Source organism: Manis javanica, chromosome 12, assembly GCF_040802235.1.
Source record: "Manis javanica isolate MJ-LG chromosome 12, MJ_LKY, whole genome shotgun sequence".
In the NCBI taxonomy this organism is placed as follows: domain Eukaryota; kingdom Metazoa; phylum Chordata; class Mammalia; order Pholidota; family Manidae; genus Manis; species Manis javanica.
Genome location: NC_133167.1, coordinates 94,856,647 through 94,874,285, shown reverse-complemented (window position 1 = coordinate 94,874,285; position 17,639 = coordinate 94,856,647). Strand labels below are relative to the sequence as shown.

At 36.0% G+C, this 17,639-nt stretch overlaps 1 protein-coding gene across 4 annotated transcripts in view; it reads left to right on the top strand.

Moving 5' to 3' along the window:
- SGCZ (sarcoglycan zeta) overlaps nucleotides 1-17,639 on the top strand; it is an 849,975-nt gene that overhangs the window by 790,244 nt on the left and 42,092 nt on the right. For all 4 annotated transcript variants that reach the window (XM_073219083.1, XM_073219082.1, XM_036997286.2 and 1 more), the window contains one exon: nucleotides 13,021-13,143. In XM_073219083.1, coding sequence (XP_073075184.1) covers nucleotides 13,021-13,143 — 123 coding nt within the window. The remainder of the gene's footprint in view (nucleotides 1-13,020; nucleotides 13,144-17,639) is intronic.

The window sequence follows — 17,639 nt, the reverse complement described above, 5'->3', positions numbered from 1 at the left end:
ATACAGGCAGAGTTCCTGGGGAGACTGGGATTCCAGCCTATTGTGGAAAGCAGGGATGCAAATCCAGCTGCTCTGGGACAGAAATATACCTGTGTGACCCGCCCACTGGCTCAGGCAGTGGAGACAGGCACAGCAGCCAGGAGGTGGGGAACAGCTCTTTCCTACCCCCAGGTACCAGTACTGCTCCCCTATGACCCCAGACATTGCTTCAGGGGCTGAGCAGCTCCAGAATAGAGCTTCTGGACACTAGAGGGTGCCATATACAAACATGAAACACCAAAGGAACCTTGTCCAGAGTAAAATTATTAATACAACTCCCAAGAAAGATTTAAATGATATGGACCTCGTGACTCTTCCTGAAAGGGAGTTCAAAATAAAAATCATCAACATCCTAATGGAGGTACGGAAAGACATCCAAGAACTCAGGAATGAATTCGGGTCAGAGATCCAATCATTGAAGAGAATGATGGAGGGTATTAAAAGCAGGTTGGATACGGTGGAGGAGACAATAAATGAAATAGAAACTAGAGAAGAGGAATACAAAAAAGCTGAGGCACAGAGAGAAAAAAGAATCTCTAAAAATGAAAGAATATTGAGAGAACTGTGTGACCAAACCAAGTGAAACAATATTTGCATTATAGGGATACCAGAAGAAGAGAGAGAGAAAAAGGAATAGAAAGTGTCTTTGAGGAGGTAGTTGCTGAAAACTTCCCCAATCTGGGGAAGGAGATAGTCTCTCAGGCCATGGAGATCCACAGATCCCCCTACACAAGGGACCCAAGGAAGACAACACCAAGACACATAGTAATTAAAATGGGAAAGATCAAGGATAAGGACAGACTGTTAAAAGCAGCCAGAGGCAGAAATAAGATCACATACAAAGGAAAGCCCATCAGACTAACATCAGACTTCTCAGCAGAAACCTTACAGGCCAGAAGGGAGTGGCATGATGTATTAAATGCCATGAAGCAGAAGGGCCTGGAACCAAGATTATTTTATCCAACAAGATTATCATTTAAATTTGAAGGAGGGATTAAACAATTTCCAGATAAGCAAAAGCTGACAGAGTTTACCTCCCACAAACCATCTCTGCAGTCTATTTTGGAGGGACTGCTATAGATGGAAGTGTTCCGAGGGTTGGACAGCTGTCACCAGAGGTAGTAAAATCATGGTAGGGAGGGTGGAGCAGCTGATTGTGAGGCAAATGCAAAATTAAATTGACTATCCCCAAAGCCAATCAAGAGATAGAGGAAAGGTATAGAATCTGATACCTAATATATAAAGAATGAAGGAGGAAGAAAAAGGAGAAATAGAAAAGAACCTTTAGATTGTGTTTGTAACAGCATACTAGGTGAGTTAAGTTATACTGTTAGATAGTAAGGAAAGTAACCTGGACCCTTTGATAACCACAAATCTAAAGCCTGAAATGGCAATAAGTACATACCTATCGATAATCACCCTAAATGTAAATGGACTGAATGCACCAATCAAAAGACATAATAGAGTCACTGAATGGATAAAAAAACAAGACCCATCTATATGCTGCTTACAAGAGACTCACCTCAAACCCAAAGACATGCACAGACTAAAAGTCAAGGGATGGAAAAAGATATTTCATGCAAACGATAGAGAGAAAAAAGCAGGTGTTACAGTACTAGTATCAGACAAAATAGACTTCAAAACAAAGAAAGTAACAAGAGGTAAAGAAGGACACTACATAATGATAAAGGGCTCAGTCCAACAAGAGGATATAACCAATATAAATATATATGCACCCAATACAGGAGCACCAGCATATGTGAAACAAATACTAACAGAATTAAAGGAGGAAATAGAGTGCAATGCATTCATTTCAGGAGACTTCAACACACCATTTACTCCAAAGTACAGATCCACCAGACAGAAAATAAGTAAGGTCACAGAGGTACTGAACAACACACTAGAACAGATGGATCTAATAATCTAATAGACATCTATAGAACTCTACACCCAAAAGCAACAGGATACACATTGTTCTCAAGTGCAAATAGAACATTTCCAGAATAGACCACATACTAGGCCACAAAAAGAGCCTCAGTAAATTCAAAAACACTGAAATTCTACCAACCAACTTTTCAGACAACAAAGGTATAAAACTAGAAATAAATGGTACAAAGAAAGCAAAAAGGCTCACAAACACGTGGAGGCTTAACAACATGCTTTTAAATAGTCAATGGATCAACGACCAAATTAAAATGGAGATCTAGCCATATATGGAAATTAATGACAACAACAACACAAAGCCCCAACTTCTATGGGATGCAGCGAAAGCAGTCTTAAGAGGAAAATATATAGCAATCCAGGCATATTTAAAGAAGGAAGAACAAACTCAAATAAATAGTCTAACATCACAATTATCAAAATTGGAAAAAGAAGAAGAAAGGAGGCCTAAAGTCAGCAGAAGGAGGGACATAATAAAGATCAGAGAAGAAATAAATAAAATTGAGAAGAATAAAACAATAGCAAAAATCAATGAAACCAAGAGCTGGTTCTTCAAGAAAATAAACAAAATAGATAAGCCTCTAGCCAGACTTATTAAGAGAAAAAGAGAATCAACACACATCAACAGAATCAGAAACGAGAAAGGAAACATCAGGACGGACCCAAGAGAAATACAAAGAATTATTAGAGACTACTATGAAAACCTATATGCTAAGAAGCTGGAAAACCTAGAAGAAATGGACAACTTCCTAGAAAAATACAACCTTCCAAGACTGACCAAGGAAGAAACCAAAACCTAAACAAACCAATTAACAGCAATGAAATTGAAGCAGTAATCAAAAACTACCCAAGAAAAAAAAACCCGGGCCAGAAGGATTTACCTCAGAATTTTATCAGACATACAGAGAAGATATAATACCCATTCTCCTTAAAGTTTTCCAAAAAATAGAAGAGGAGGGAATACTCCCAAACTCATTCTATGAAGCCAACATCACCCTAATACCAAAACCAGGCAAAGACCCCACCAAAAGAGAAAATTACAGACCAATATCCCTGATGAATGTAGATGCAAAAATACTCAATAAAATATTAGCAAAGCGAATTCAAAAATATATCAAAAGGATCATACACCACAACCAAGTGGGATTCATCCCAGGGATGCAAGGATGGTACAACATTCGAAAATCCATCAACATCATCCACCACATCAACAAAAAGAAAGACAAAAACCACACGATCATCTCCATAGATGCTGAAAAAGCATTTGACAAAATTCAACATCCATTCATGATAAAAACTCTCAGCAAAATGGGAATAGAGGGCAAGTACCTCAACATAATAAAGGCAATAAATGATAAACCCACAGCCAAAATCATACTGAACAGCGAGAAGCTGAAAGCTTTTCCTCTGAGATCGGTAACTAGACAGGGATGCCCACTCTCCCTACTGTTATTTAACATAGTACTGGAGGTCCTAGCCACGGCAATCAGACAAAACAAAGAAATACAAGGAATCCAGATTGGTAAAGAAGAAGTTAAACTGTCACTATTTGCAGATGACATGATATTGTACATAAAAAACCTTAAAGACTCAACTCCAAAACTACCAGAACTGATATCGGGATACAGCAAAGTTGCAGAATACAAAATTAACACACAGAAATCTGTGGCTTTCCTATATACTAACAATGAACCAATAGAAAGAGAAATTAGGAAAATAATTCCATTCACAATTGCATCAAAAAGAATAAAATACCTAGGAATAAACCTAACCAAGGAAGTGAAAGACTTATACCCTGAAAACTATAAGACACTCTTAAGAGAAATTAAAGAGGACACTAACAAATGGAAACTCATCCCATACTCTTGACTAGGAAGAATTAATATAGTCAAAATGGCCATCCTGCCCAAAGCAATATACAGATTTAATGCAATCCCTATCAAATTACCAACAACATTCTTCAACGAACTGGAACAAATAGTTCAAAAATTCATATGGAAACACCAAAGAACCCGAATTGCCAAAGCAATCCTGAGAAAGAAGAATAAAGTGGGGGGGGGGATCTCACTCCCCAACTTCAAGCTCTACTACAAAGCCATAGTAATCAAGACAATTTGGTACTGGCACAAGAACAGAGCCACAGACCAGTGGAACCTAAGTGTCCATCAGTAGATGAATGGATAAAGAAGATGTAGTACATATACACAATGGAATATTATTCAGCCATAAAAAGAAAACAAATCCTACCATTTGCAACAACATGGATGGAGCTAGAGGGTATTATGCTCAGTGAAAGAAGCCAAGCAGAGACAGACAAGTACCAAATGATTTCACTCATCTGTGGAGTATAAGAACAAAGGAAAAACTGAAGGAACAAAACAGCAGCAGAATCACAGAACCCAAGAATGGACTAACAGTTACCAAAGGGAAAGAGACTGGGGAGAATGGGAGGGTAGGGAAGGATAAGGTCAGGGAAGAAGAAAGGGGTTACTATGATTAGCATGTATAATGTGGGTGGTGGGGGAAAAGGGAGGGCTGTGCAACACAGAGAAGACAAGTAGTGATTCTACAACATCTTACTATGCTGATGGACAGTGATGGTAATGGGGTTTGTCAGGGGGACTTGGGGTAGGAGAGAGCCTAGTAAACATAATGTTCTTCATGTAATTGTAGATTAATGATAACAAAATTTAAAAAAATAAAAGAAATAAAAAAGAAATTGTATAAAAAAAGGTATTGTCCCATCAGGCCAACTTGTCAAGATCCTTTGAAATTCTCCTTGTGTTATGTAATCATCCATCCAGTTTCAATGGAAGGATTCATGTGAAAATCTAATTAACATGGCAATGTATTCATCAAAATGATAATAAACATGTTCAGATAGGAGTTTTCTTATTAAGCTTCAAGCAGTTACAATGTATCAGAATAATTTTGTGCATATATAAAATAAGCACATGTTCAGTCAGACAAAAACTAGACAACTTTGGATGTCTGTATTATTATATCCTCTCATTGATTTAGATTGTCATCAATTGAAAAGAAACTTAAAAGTGGAGCAGAGTTGTTAGATAGAAAGCAATGGACAAATGTAAAAATATCTACATTTATTTAGGAAAGAGATATAATTATCTGTGTTTCTATTTACTAAAAATGAAAACATCACAAGAAACAACAAAAATTGTTCTATTGAAAGGAAATGGTGGAAAAGGTTTTATAGGGCATGGGTAGAAATGAGAACTCTGCTGTGCCTTATGCATTAAGTTATGAATCGTGTAAATGCATTACCTTGTCAAAAAAGAAAATCTCATTTATGAAGAATAATGTGGAATAAAATATTTTGACAGTCTATAGGGTATAGTTTCCATTGAGAGATCTTTGAAAAGAGGTGTTCCTTCTGCCAATGTAACCACAAATTATGTATATTTAAAAAGCTATCTCATCATATATGTAACTGTGGCAGTTTTTAAGTATTATCTTTCCTTTCAGTATATGCAGGTACACAGGTCCATCATATATATACACATACACACACATATATATCCATCATATATATATTAGTCTTGAATGGAATACATCATTGATTCTTTCATATGTATTAAATCCTTCCAGGTTGCTCTCCATAATTCAACTTTAAAAATGAAAGTTGTTTTCTAAATTAAAATGTGTATTCCATGAAGTCTATCTACCACTCTTCCTTACAGTAGTTTAAATCTTAACAATAGCTAACTTTGTGCAAGATAAAGAAAATATTGGAAACTATTGCTATCAAGTTCATTCTTATCTAATTAGTGAAGATTAAGTCTTGGAAGAAAAAGAAATGCGCAATCAGGTGAAATAACTAATAGTGTTAAACAGAAGCTTAGGTAGAATTCTGGAATAAAAGCTCAAACATCAGCTATAATTTATTCTTAGTTATTTTACTGGTAATTTTTATTAAAGAATGCTTAGAGATAACCAAACATTTTAATATCTGATTGTAAGATTACTTTGCCAAAACATATCTATTATGTAAAGAAATATTAGAGATTTAGTTATACAAAATAGTGCTTAAAATATGCAAATTATATGTTATTAAGGAAGAAGTTCAGATTGGATAATAATATTTGGTGATAATTATCAAGCAGAACACAATTTGGGAAAGATACAGCAGTATTCTTTTCCTCCTTATTATTGATCTTCCTTTAAATGCAAACATTTACTAAATGACAAAATAATGATTTGCTAAGTAAAAACAATAAGATTATCTCTTTTCGGTTCTACTGTTAAGCACTACCCAATTAGAATTTCAAAAGAAATATTTTTACTGAATAAGGATGCTTTTAGCAAGTACCCTCTTATATATGTGATGTGTTTTAAAAATCAGTGACTATATGACATTTTTCTATAGGTCATAAAACTATTTTTGTTTACAGAATGCTGTGTTTTTATAAAGCATAACTCAAACCTAAGTGGTGTGTGCTTCTGTTAGCCGTTCTTTACTTCATTTGTAGACAAAGAGGTCAGTATTATGTTGGATTAAAAAAAGCAGAATTGTAATTAACATAAGGAATCCTATGGTGTGTGGAATCAAGGCGTTGCTAGTAAAAGAACAGTAAAAAGATGCATGTAAACATTGACTCAGATTTTTGGAAGTCTGAGGAATGATCAAGATTAATTTCTGAAGTATAAACACTTGTATGATGTTACAGATACTATTACTTGTCCCCTGTCTGTAGCCATTCATTCCCTCCTTTTTTAGTAATACAGTCACAAGTTTTAGCTGGGCATGTAACTACTTAGCTCAAAACTACATTCCTCCCGTGCAGCTCGGTGAGCCTGAGTTCTAGCCAATGAGATGTAATGGAGGTGAGGTGTTATTTCTAAATGAAAGATAAAAGGTAGTGTTCATATCTCTTTTCATTGTTGCCACAACCCTGAACCCACGTGTTGAGAAGGACCATTATCATTTGGGTCCTGAGTGGTTACTGTGATCAGAGCACCCTACTGAGTCATTCTGGAAATGAGCATGAACGAGTGAATGAGAAACAAACCTTGGCTGGGCTTAGCTGCTCTAATTTGAGGGACTGATATACTGCATCATGAACTAGATCATCCTTTCTGACATAAGAACTTTGATCCCAGTATCCTATTGGGTCATTTTCCCAGAAACAAGTTTATTTGATGCTTCTTTGGGAATCAGAAATATGCTTTTCAAAGTAAGCAATTCTAAGAAATTCATGTAATCATAAAAATAAGCATTAGCTATAATTCAAAACTAATACATAGTTGCCTGACAATATCACATTTTATCAATTTATTACCAATAATAAATTGATACCATAAAATATGATAAACTGATTACCATAAAATATGTTAGGAATCTTACTTCCTAACTCCCTGGTTTTTCAAATGCTATACTTTATACTAGGATTTCTTAATTGTTTATCCTGAAGTTTATTCTTGTTTATATTATTTTGATTTGTAACAGTAAAAACTTGTTCCCATTACATGAAACTCAGAGGTAAGATTTTAAAGCTGACTAATATTAAGAGTAACCATGAAACACTTTTATGTAAAAACTAAATGTCCATAAGCACACCTCAAATATCCATACTAAAAAGTAGAAAGGGTCATATAAATAAATACGCTAGGAGTTACTCTGTAAAGAAGATAGTCGCTTTCTCATAACATTTTCAAGAATGCAGTTCTCTGTCCAGAATGGTTTCTGTACAAGTTCTCTTACGTTAGAAAAGTAGACACATGTACTATTAAGATAACTTTCACTATGATACATAGCTGATAATTGTCAAAATAGTATGTTTTAGAAAAATTAAAAATATTGAAATCTGGCTTGGAACATGTAATTGGTACCATGAGAATGCATTATTAGTAGAATACATGTGCAAAATTATACTACCACAACTGAAGAAGTATATTGCATATGTTTATAAGAAATTTGCATAAGGATATATTACCAAACTGCACTAACCCATTTTTTATGCCTATGTTTAATTCATAACACAGATACACATGTTAATTGTACCTACAGAAAAGATGTATTGACTTATTTTAAAAAGTTCCTAGAATGATGTAGCAGAATATAGCAGAAGACCTAGGCAAGCTGATAAATAAGAAGTAGAGAAAATCTCTGAAGAGTTACTCATTTTTTCCTCTTTATGAAACACGTAGAGGTAATAGGCTGCAATGGAAAAATTATAGTTGAATGTTATCAAGAAATGGGTTTTCAACTCTCGTGCTCTTCCCCCACACCTCCCGCAATGTAGATGGCACCACTTGAAATGTCAGTGTCTGCTGAGAAGGTAGGGAATGAGAAATTACCAGAGGACACTAAGCATTTTCTTCTTTTTCCTCTCTAGGAAAAGCACTTAGCAAAATGCAGTCGTAAGCAATCTCTTCCCTTTACTTAAGCATCCATTTATTCTACTCTTACCTAATAATTCTGTCAGTAGTTTTTCACTGCCTGTGATATGCAGTTTTTTTTCTATTTTTCCTTTATGAATTGAAAGACTATGAATCAGCCTAAAGTATAAAAAAACTTAAGAGAATATCTCACCCACCATCCATGTCCCATTGACAATTTTGAGACGCTGTACTTCTATGTTTATAGACTCTCAAAAGCACAGATATTTTTATACTTACATTGTTCAATTGGCCCCTTAAACAAAATAGTAAGTCAACAATGTCTGTTCTCACTTCTCTTAGACAACATGGTCAATAGAAGTGGGATTAAGGGACAGATATTACCTGAGCCTCCCAAGAGTCATGAAGGCCAAGGCCAAGAGAATACACCATGGGAGCTTATGAAAGGGTGGCCTAGGTAGTCATACAAGTATAATAATAGTTATTATTCCTAAATATTACATATTAAATAATAATTATTATATTACATATTATTTATGACAATATATAGATATATAATACTATACTTTAATATATACTATATATTAACATATGCTGTAAGTATAATATATAAGCATAGAAGTATAGTATATTATATATTATATGTTTGTATATACATTACATGAAATAATCATATATAATACATATTAAAATAATACACTATATAGTAATATGTAGTATTTTATTTATTATCTATTATATATTATATATTTATAGTATACTATAATATACATATATATTATATTTACACTATAATAACATACATAACATTTGTTATTAAGAATCATCAAAAGATCCAAAAGTATAAGTGGAAAAGATTATATTTATATCATTAAGGCTAGTTTTGAAATTGCCTAAATAGAAATTTAATTTGCCTTGTTTTATTTAAATCAGGGATAAATAGTACCAGGAGTCTCTGAGGAAATATACCATTTGAGCCTCTTTAGAGATTATTATTGAAGGAAATTTTCCAATTCATGTTTGACTGATTTAATGTAGAAAATGCAAAGATAGCCGATCCACTGCTGGAGCCTCTGTCTGTCCACAAAGCGCGCCTCTGACGACTGGCTGTGACAGAAGCAATGGGAATGTTCCAAAAGGCAATAGAACCACGTCTGAAGGGAGCTAGAAACTAGCTTTGCTGGTGGTGGTGTGTTTTTGCTTTTAAAGAAGACATACAGAGCATTAAATGAACTTTAAGTATTCCTATATGTACTGAACACCACAGTCCTTTTATGGAACCTGTTATTTTGCTCATATAATTTCTCTTTTTCCTGCCAGTTCTCTTCGCTTGTTATATCCCTGGCTGTTCTTTGTTTAATTTTGAAGTTGCTGACATGAACTTCTTCAGAGATATTCCTAAGAAAGCATTTAGTCTTGATACTTCGGTTAGCAAGCTGGAGTTTAGGATGACTAATAAAATAGAGAACTGCCTGGCTAGCCTGCCTCCCATAATCCATTTGCTGAGGCATCGAAGCTCACTACCCTGAGTCATTCAGGCATGTTGCTTTCCTGCAACTCTGGAAGCATCATTATTTGAGATCAAATAGAACTGGGCATTACTACCCTTTTAAAGAACTGGATCCTGAGTTGGCCAAGAAAATATGTGATTGCAGGAACAGGAAAAACAGAATAAAACAACATAAAGTATGTTTGGATATTAAAAGTTCAGTTTTATATAGCCTAACATATTTACTTTAAACATTTAATGTAAACATTTACTTTATACATTTAAAGTAAGACATAACAAATTTACTTGAAACATTTAAATATTCACAATACAATATATGTCCAATTACATATAGTTACTGTCTTCCACCTGCAGAAAAGAAAAGCACAACAGAAAAGCACAATATATTCAAATTGGGTTTCAGATTTAATATATTTATTATTAATTCATTGCTAATTGTAAGTTTGCCTTCTAAAATTTTACTAATGTGTTAAAGTGTAGTCTGCAGCATTAATTTATATATGTATTTTTCAATTGGGTAAGTCTGCATGCATTCATTTATGGCCTAGATGCATTTCGTCTTTCCCAGGTACATAAATATTTTCTTATTTACTTTCTGCTTTTGCTCAGTCAATTTAGTGAATTAAAATTTCAACTCACTTTGCTATTTCCAGAGACCATACTTATATTTCTAATAGTGTGTGTGACATATAATAGAGCATTTTATGTTATTAAAGTATCTCCCATATAATGATACTAAGTGTTACACCAAGAAAAATCCTGGTAGTATATATGTGTATATCTTACACATATACATTATATATAATGCACTTTACTGTCATTAAAGTCAGTGATATATTTTGTGGCTCAGTTCACCCAACAATTAAGTATATTTGAAGGAAGCAACATAGTGTACATATTAAGATTTTATGTGTAGAATATCCATAATGTATTTCAGGCAGTTCAGATGTAATGTATGTCTGAGTGCCTTGAAGATATAGATTGGAGCATAAAGGCCTCAAAACTCAAAAATCACATTTATCAACACATCCAGCTCAAGCATGGCTTTTGAACATCACTCAGTTGGGTTACTATAGTCCAAAGATTAAAAACACAATATAAGAAGGTTAGACAATGATTATGATTAGGGGAAAACATGCTGGACCGAATAGAGGTTGCTGGAATGTTTGCAAGATCAAATGCAATGACTGTGACCAAGGACTGTAGGTCTTCCATGATTTCTTCAATACTGTCAATAATTTCCATAAGGAAGGTTCTTTGCTTAAAAATAAAGATAACAGACTCTAAAGTACAATTCACTTTCAGGTTTTGAAACTGACACCCTGAAAGGTTAAGATCAGTTTTATATTACTTAGCCCTGTCCTACTCAAAGCTTTTCAAATTTTCTACATTGACCCTGAAAACATTTATGTAGTTTCAGAATCTAAGAAAATATACATCTTCTTTTTAGAGAAATTATCCCACATATTATCAAGGGTTTGGAATCAATGTTTTTATCTTGTTAAGTGCTCTTCAGAAGCTATATGATGGTGAGAAGGTGTAAGACATTAAAAGCCCTTGGGCTGGAATTAGGAGCAGGACTGAGGTGGGGACCAAAGAAAGGAAAAGGACGCTTATGTCTAGTATTCATTCAGCTCTTAAGCTTTCTTCTACCTAGTGCCTGCTAGAAACCAGACACTATTCTAAATTTAGAGGATATTTTGAGATAGAAAGATCTCCTGTTTTGAATTCCAGGGGGTTGGGGGAGTCATATATCTAACAAATAATGGTAGTAAGTTTTCTTAGTCTGTTTGCACTGCTGTAACAAAATCCCATTCACTAGGTGGCTTAAACAGCACACAGTTACTGTTCCCAGTTCTAGAGTCTGGGAAGCCCAACATCAAGACACCAAGATATCCAGTGTCTGGGGAGAGGCTGCTTCCCGGCTTGCAGCCAGCCAGTTTCTCTCTGTGTCTTGCAGATGGCAGAGAGAGAGAAAGCACAAACTCACCCGTGTCTTCCTAAGAAGGGCACCAACTCCACTCAGGAGGGCTCCACCATCACTCCCCAAGTACCACCCAAGGCCAGACTTCCTAATAGCATCACAGGGCGAGTCAGGATTTCAACACAAGAATTTCCATGAACACACATATTTCAGTCCATAGCGTATGTAATGAAAAATGAAAAGAACTGTGCACAAAGTGTGGTATGCCCAGGTTCCTGACTGGACTGAATTGTACCTGACAAGAGTTTCTGATAGAGATGACATCTGGGGGGATGTCCTAAATCTTAACAAGAGGTGAAGATAGAGATCTATATGACAAATGTGTTATACCAAAAGAAATAAACTGATATTATGGAAATAGCAAATTCTCATCCCCTGACTAATTTCTTGTTCTTGTTGAAGCCCTTCTTTCAAATTAATTATATTTTCCAAATATGAGAGCTGACTTTGTGGTTGATGGATGGACTAATATGCAACATTGTCTAATAAGTTGGCAATAGATTTCCAATTCTATGATGTAATTATATTTAATACTATATTTTAATAAATCAAGATATCTATTGATTATAAGATACATGGGAGTGCTCTGAAAAACCAAGCATATACAGGTATAGAAATATTTTCAAGATTAGATGCATATTTACCAAACTGACTATCAAATTCAGTGATAGTAAAGGGTGAATAGATTTCAACATTAGAATACATGAAATAGTAACTATAGGCTCATAACTGAATGATGCTTTACAAATACCTTGCGATGTAGCAAGTATGAATGCTGTTGTCTGCTTGCAGAGAGAAGACAGGAGAGTCATTCAGTCTACAAGTACTTCCTGAGCACCCGGCACATGCCAGGTGTAACTCCAAGTCTTCAGGCTGCAACTAAGAACCCAGCAGACATCATTGCTCCTTGTATATATGCAAGGATTTTTTTAACGGGCTAAACGCACAAACCGTGTCAGGGATTTAGAGGTTAGATATATTCCCAACCATCTTTGCCCAGCAAATTTTCTACCAAATTAGACAGCCTCCTAAAAAGGATAACAGTAAATAAATATTAATTCGGGTATAAAACATACTGCAGAGATAAATTAAATAATATATGGATTTCTCTTCTTTTACTAAAGAAAATACATGTTAATGGTTTCTGCACACCAGTTTCATTTGTAAACCTTTCCTCTGACCTTAGGAGCTGATGCTGTGGAAGCTCAGTGTAAGAGATTTGAAGTGAGAGCGAGTGAAGATGGCAGGGTGCTGTTTTCGGCAGATGAAGATGAGATTACCATTGGGGCCGAAAAGCTGAAAGTTACAGGTACTGTAGATTGAGGCTCGGAACACCGTGTACTTCTTTCACGAATATGCAACTGAACGAGAAGCTGCTTTATAAGATGTATGAAGCCCATGGCTAAAATTGAGTTCACGTAGTATTGTGATATCACACCATTTGATTTTCCAATAGCCTTCAAATAGGAGGTACTGGTTGCGGCTGTGGAAGAAGATGTAAATACTGTGCTTAGTGATGGGAAGGTGAAGCTCAGAGTCTCAGGCAGGGGCAGGTGGGGCACAGTGGTGTGGATGGCAGGCGAGAAAGGGGAGCGCAGACACTGAGTGAAGCTAGCCAAGGTGAGAGACGAATAAAATCCCCAGGTGTTATTTGAGAGCTAAAAGATATGTAAAAGAACTAAAATGTAAATATCAACTTTAGAATGAAGCAAGGGATAGGTTAAAATATAAGTAAACTAAATTCTCATTCTTTAGGGCTCATATTATCCTCAAAAGTATATAAATCAAGATACAGGGCCAATTGCATATTATTTCTTAAAGTGTTCATTCTAACTTTAGGGCTATTAAAGCCAATTGCCAATTGAAATTAAAAAGCAAAGTTAAAAGCAGGGATGGAAGTGAGGAAGAACTTTTTGAAGACCATTTTAAATACGATTTCTTTTGAATTACTTGATTTACAACCATAATGAATATTATTTTAATAAAATACTTTAAAAATACCCAGAGGCCTATGTTAAAAACAAAACAACACATAACAAACATGTTTGATTTAGCGTTTCCCAAATGTGTGGAACAGCTCATGGAATGTCTACCATGTCTGCTAAGTCACCCTGGGTCCCGTGGCCCGTGGGAAAGCAGTGAGTGTGGTTTCCGCCTCTGCTCTTGGTACTGTTACGGGGAAGCTTGACCCTACCGCTCAGTGGTTTAATAAACTCTATGCATCTGATTTTCCTTCATCTCAGTAATTGAAACAGTAACAATAACTTCAGTGAGATGATAACTTCAGTGCTCAAATTACACACGTGTGTGTTGTTTAGAAAGGTTTTGGTTCATAATGAAGACATCATAAAGGTTAGCTCTTTATTTTTATTAGTAAAAATACTATGACTATTACTCGTCCCCCTGGCCAGAGGGCCTGTGTGGATTTCAGGAGAGGGGTGCTGCTAAATGGCCATGAAACTCAACAGGGATTGGTAACTGCAGGTCTACCCTGGACTCCCTGGGCTGAGTCACAGCCCACTGCCACCATCTGGACTGTCCTCCGTGGCGTCCTGTGCCAACAGGTGGGGCGTGGGGGCAGTCCTTGTGACTGTACATCTGCCTCCTCTCCCTGTCCCCCTGAAGACTCCCTGGAAAGGTCAGGACAGGAAGCAGGCACATAGGACAAAAACGGACCTTTCTGGGTTCTAAGTTTGAGGACAGGGGCCAAAACAAAAACAATGGGATCGTTGGTTGGTATGGCATGCCAGTTGACTTGGTACTAACACTTGAGTTGCTGGTTGGTAGGAAAGTGGGGGACCCAGGTGGAAATGCACTCAGGGAGCCGGCCAGATGGGAGTTCAGTTGTTAATACCCTTTGAACCTTAGTAATGCCTACTGGTTATCAGCTTTGATATCAATATAATCCTGAGATGGCTTTTAGAATATTATACACTTATCCAAAAATTATTTCACCCATTTTCAGATATTCCCACTGGGTACTTTGTCTTCATAAGTGACAGGAAATTCAAGAGCTCTTGGTAGCTTTAATGACTTCATGGAATTCTACCTTCCTCTGGCCTTCATATGACCTTGACTCGCCACATAATGGTTGCAGTGAAATGCTGTCCTCACAAAAAAAACCCATAAGCTAGTTTTTAGGTTTGACTTTAAGATAGGTGGCTACTTACCTTTATTTTCCTCATTTTCTGCCAATGAACTGTTTAATCAGGGGAGAAAGTATTCCCTGAAAATTTAAATTGTCCTGCTCTTTAATGAACTGCCTTCAGGCAGTCATCTCTGCTGACCTACGCATTCTGCCGGCCCCTGTGTGTGAGTGTGGGTTGGGTGTGTGATGTACACGTGGTGTGTAGGTTTGTATAGAGGGACAAGTACAGACGTCTCATACTGACTCTCTTTTTCCATTTCTTGCTCTGTCTCAAGCATATGCACATAGCTGTGAGTTTGTTCTTCAAAATGCTGTGAATTGATTTATATTTTCCAGTTATCTCAGAAAATTAATCAAACTTATCATATGCTTCCAGAATATTTTAAATGATAAAATAATACAACATTGGGGCCCTAATTGCAGAACCCTGGCAGATTTTTGTGAGGGATTGAACCATAACACTTAGTACTTGGTACTAACATTTGAGTTGCTGGTTGGTTAGGATGAAAGAAGGAAGTGCCTATAACAAATAACCCTGATTTTAACCTGATGTGGTTATATAAGAGGTTCCACATTGTTAATAAATAAGTGCTTTCTTCTGGAATATTTTAATTGGACTAGAATCCCCTCAGTGCCCAGTCACATTTCCTTTTCTCACAGAAGAGCCCCCCCCACACATAGACACACACAGACACATACATACCTAAACACACACACACACACTTGTGCATGCACTCTTAAATTCCTACTAGGTCCTTACTCCTTTACAAGACTATTGCATATTTTAACTTTATAGTAGCTTTATTCCTTCCTGCAATACTTCTAAAATAAAGGAAAATAAATATATCAAAGGCAAATATAATTTAGAATTTCACATGCTTAGAGGAGAAAATTGTGCATAGCATAGTATGCAGTTTAAGGGCACTGGGATTGATGAGTAGCCTCACATATATACTTTAAAGCAGTGCTTGAATCATTTGACAAATAACACTACAAAGAGACACTGACTGCAGGGTGCGTCTTATAAATTAGGCAGCTGTGCTGACAACACTTCAAAGTTACATGGACAAGAGATCTTTATGAAGTTTATCCTAGAATTTTTAATTTGTGGCACAGAATTTTTCTATTTAAGCAATATATATATAGGAATTAAAATTATACTTTATGAGGAATGGCATTTTGTACATGGATTTCTCTTTGAAGGTGACAGAGGTGGGTTAATTTATGTAGACAATGTGTCTGTATAGAATCACCTGAGGCAAAATCATTTATGACTAAAATCATTCATAGATCTAGTGTACCTCTGAATATTTATATTTACTCTGCCTAGAAAGTAGCAGGAATTTACCTGCATTTAAATACTCCTTGGGTTCAGTGGAAGCAAAATGGCAAGCAGTTGCCTGAACATCACCACCCCTCAGCACCCCATCACTGTGTTAAGCAATCATGTGCTTACAATTAAAAATTTTTTACCCTTGACATTATTTGATTTGTTCAGTGATAGTTTGTTTAAATGTTAATTTGAATATGCTTATTTGACTTTACCATACCCCCTCTGTATCTCTGGCTATTTGGGAGGTTTACATGTTAGCTTACATATGCATCCTTGAAAATGTTATTTTCATGTTGTATTTCCTAATATTGGCCAATGAAATTACTCAGTGCAATTATCTTTTGAGACCAGGTAAACATATAAAAGCTATGAACCTTGACCCTCAGACAACTCTTAAACTTAGTGTTTTGGGGCAGAATCCATGAGCTGCAATTTGTTCTTTCATTTGTGCTCCAAGTAGTATATTAACTCAGAAAACAAAGAGCAAGTATAAGACACTTGACTTTATGAAGTGAAAGACTTTAGTCCTGTAGAATACCTTCTTGTTAAATTAAAAGCAATTAGTTGGACTTAAACCTCTGTTTGACCTAGGAGAGAAAAGATAAAATAGCTCAATGTATGAGGCGGAAAGATACCTCTTTGTTTCAGGCAGTAGAAATTAAAATTGGCAATCTGAAAAAAACAGTGGATCCCAGCTGTGCATGCATGCACTGCCCATGGGTTTCCTTGGAGGCCAACAGTATCACTCTTTGTCTCTTTTCTAACTGAATGATTGGAAAGACAGGCAAGTTCCTATGCTTGGTTGAGAACAGAAGAAAGGATTCTCTGAAAATCCGTCTTTGAAATTAAACAATATACTTCTGGACTGAAATCAATATTTTCTGGATTGTTTTTATTAGCTATTCTTCTATACCCTTGTTCTTTGTTAAAAGGGTACACTGCAACAGGGTCAACCTTGGAATCAAACTAGGAGGTCGGACATTACCCCTCTGAGCTGTCCAAATGCCCCGGGGGCAGTGTTCAGCCAGCAGAGCAGAGCTGCTGGGTCTGAATAGCACTTGAAGAAGTGTGATTAAAAAAGTCATGCTCAATCACTTAATTTTCTCTGGTGTGGCATTTTAGGTTTGTATACAGAGGAGTCACTCAACTCCGTTCCCTAGTTGTTTTCTAAAGTTACTGACCATAAGGCTTTTAGAGATACTAGAGTTTGAAACTATACCACCTTCCTGCCAAATATCCAGAGAAACACTGATTGCAGGTTTCAAAATGTGTAAATAAGGAACTATACCATCTACAAAAAATACGCTGTTTCCTCTGAGCACCT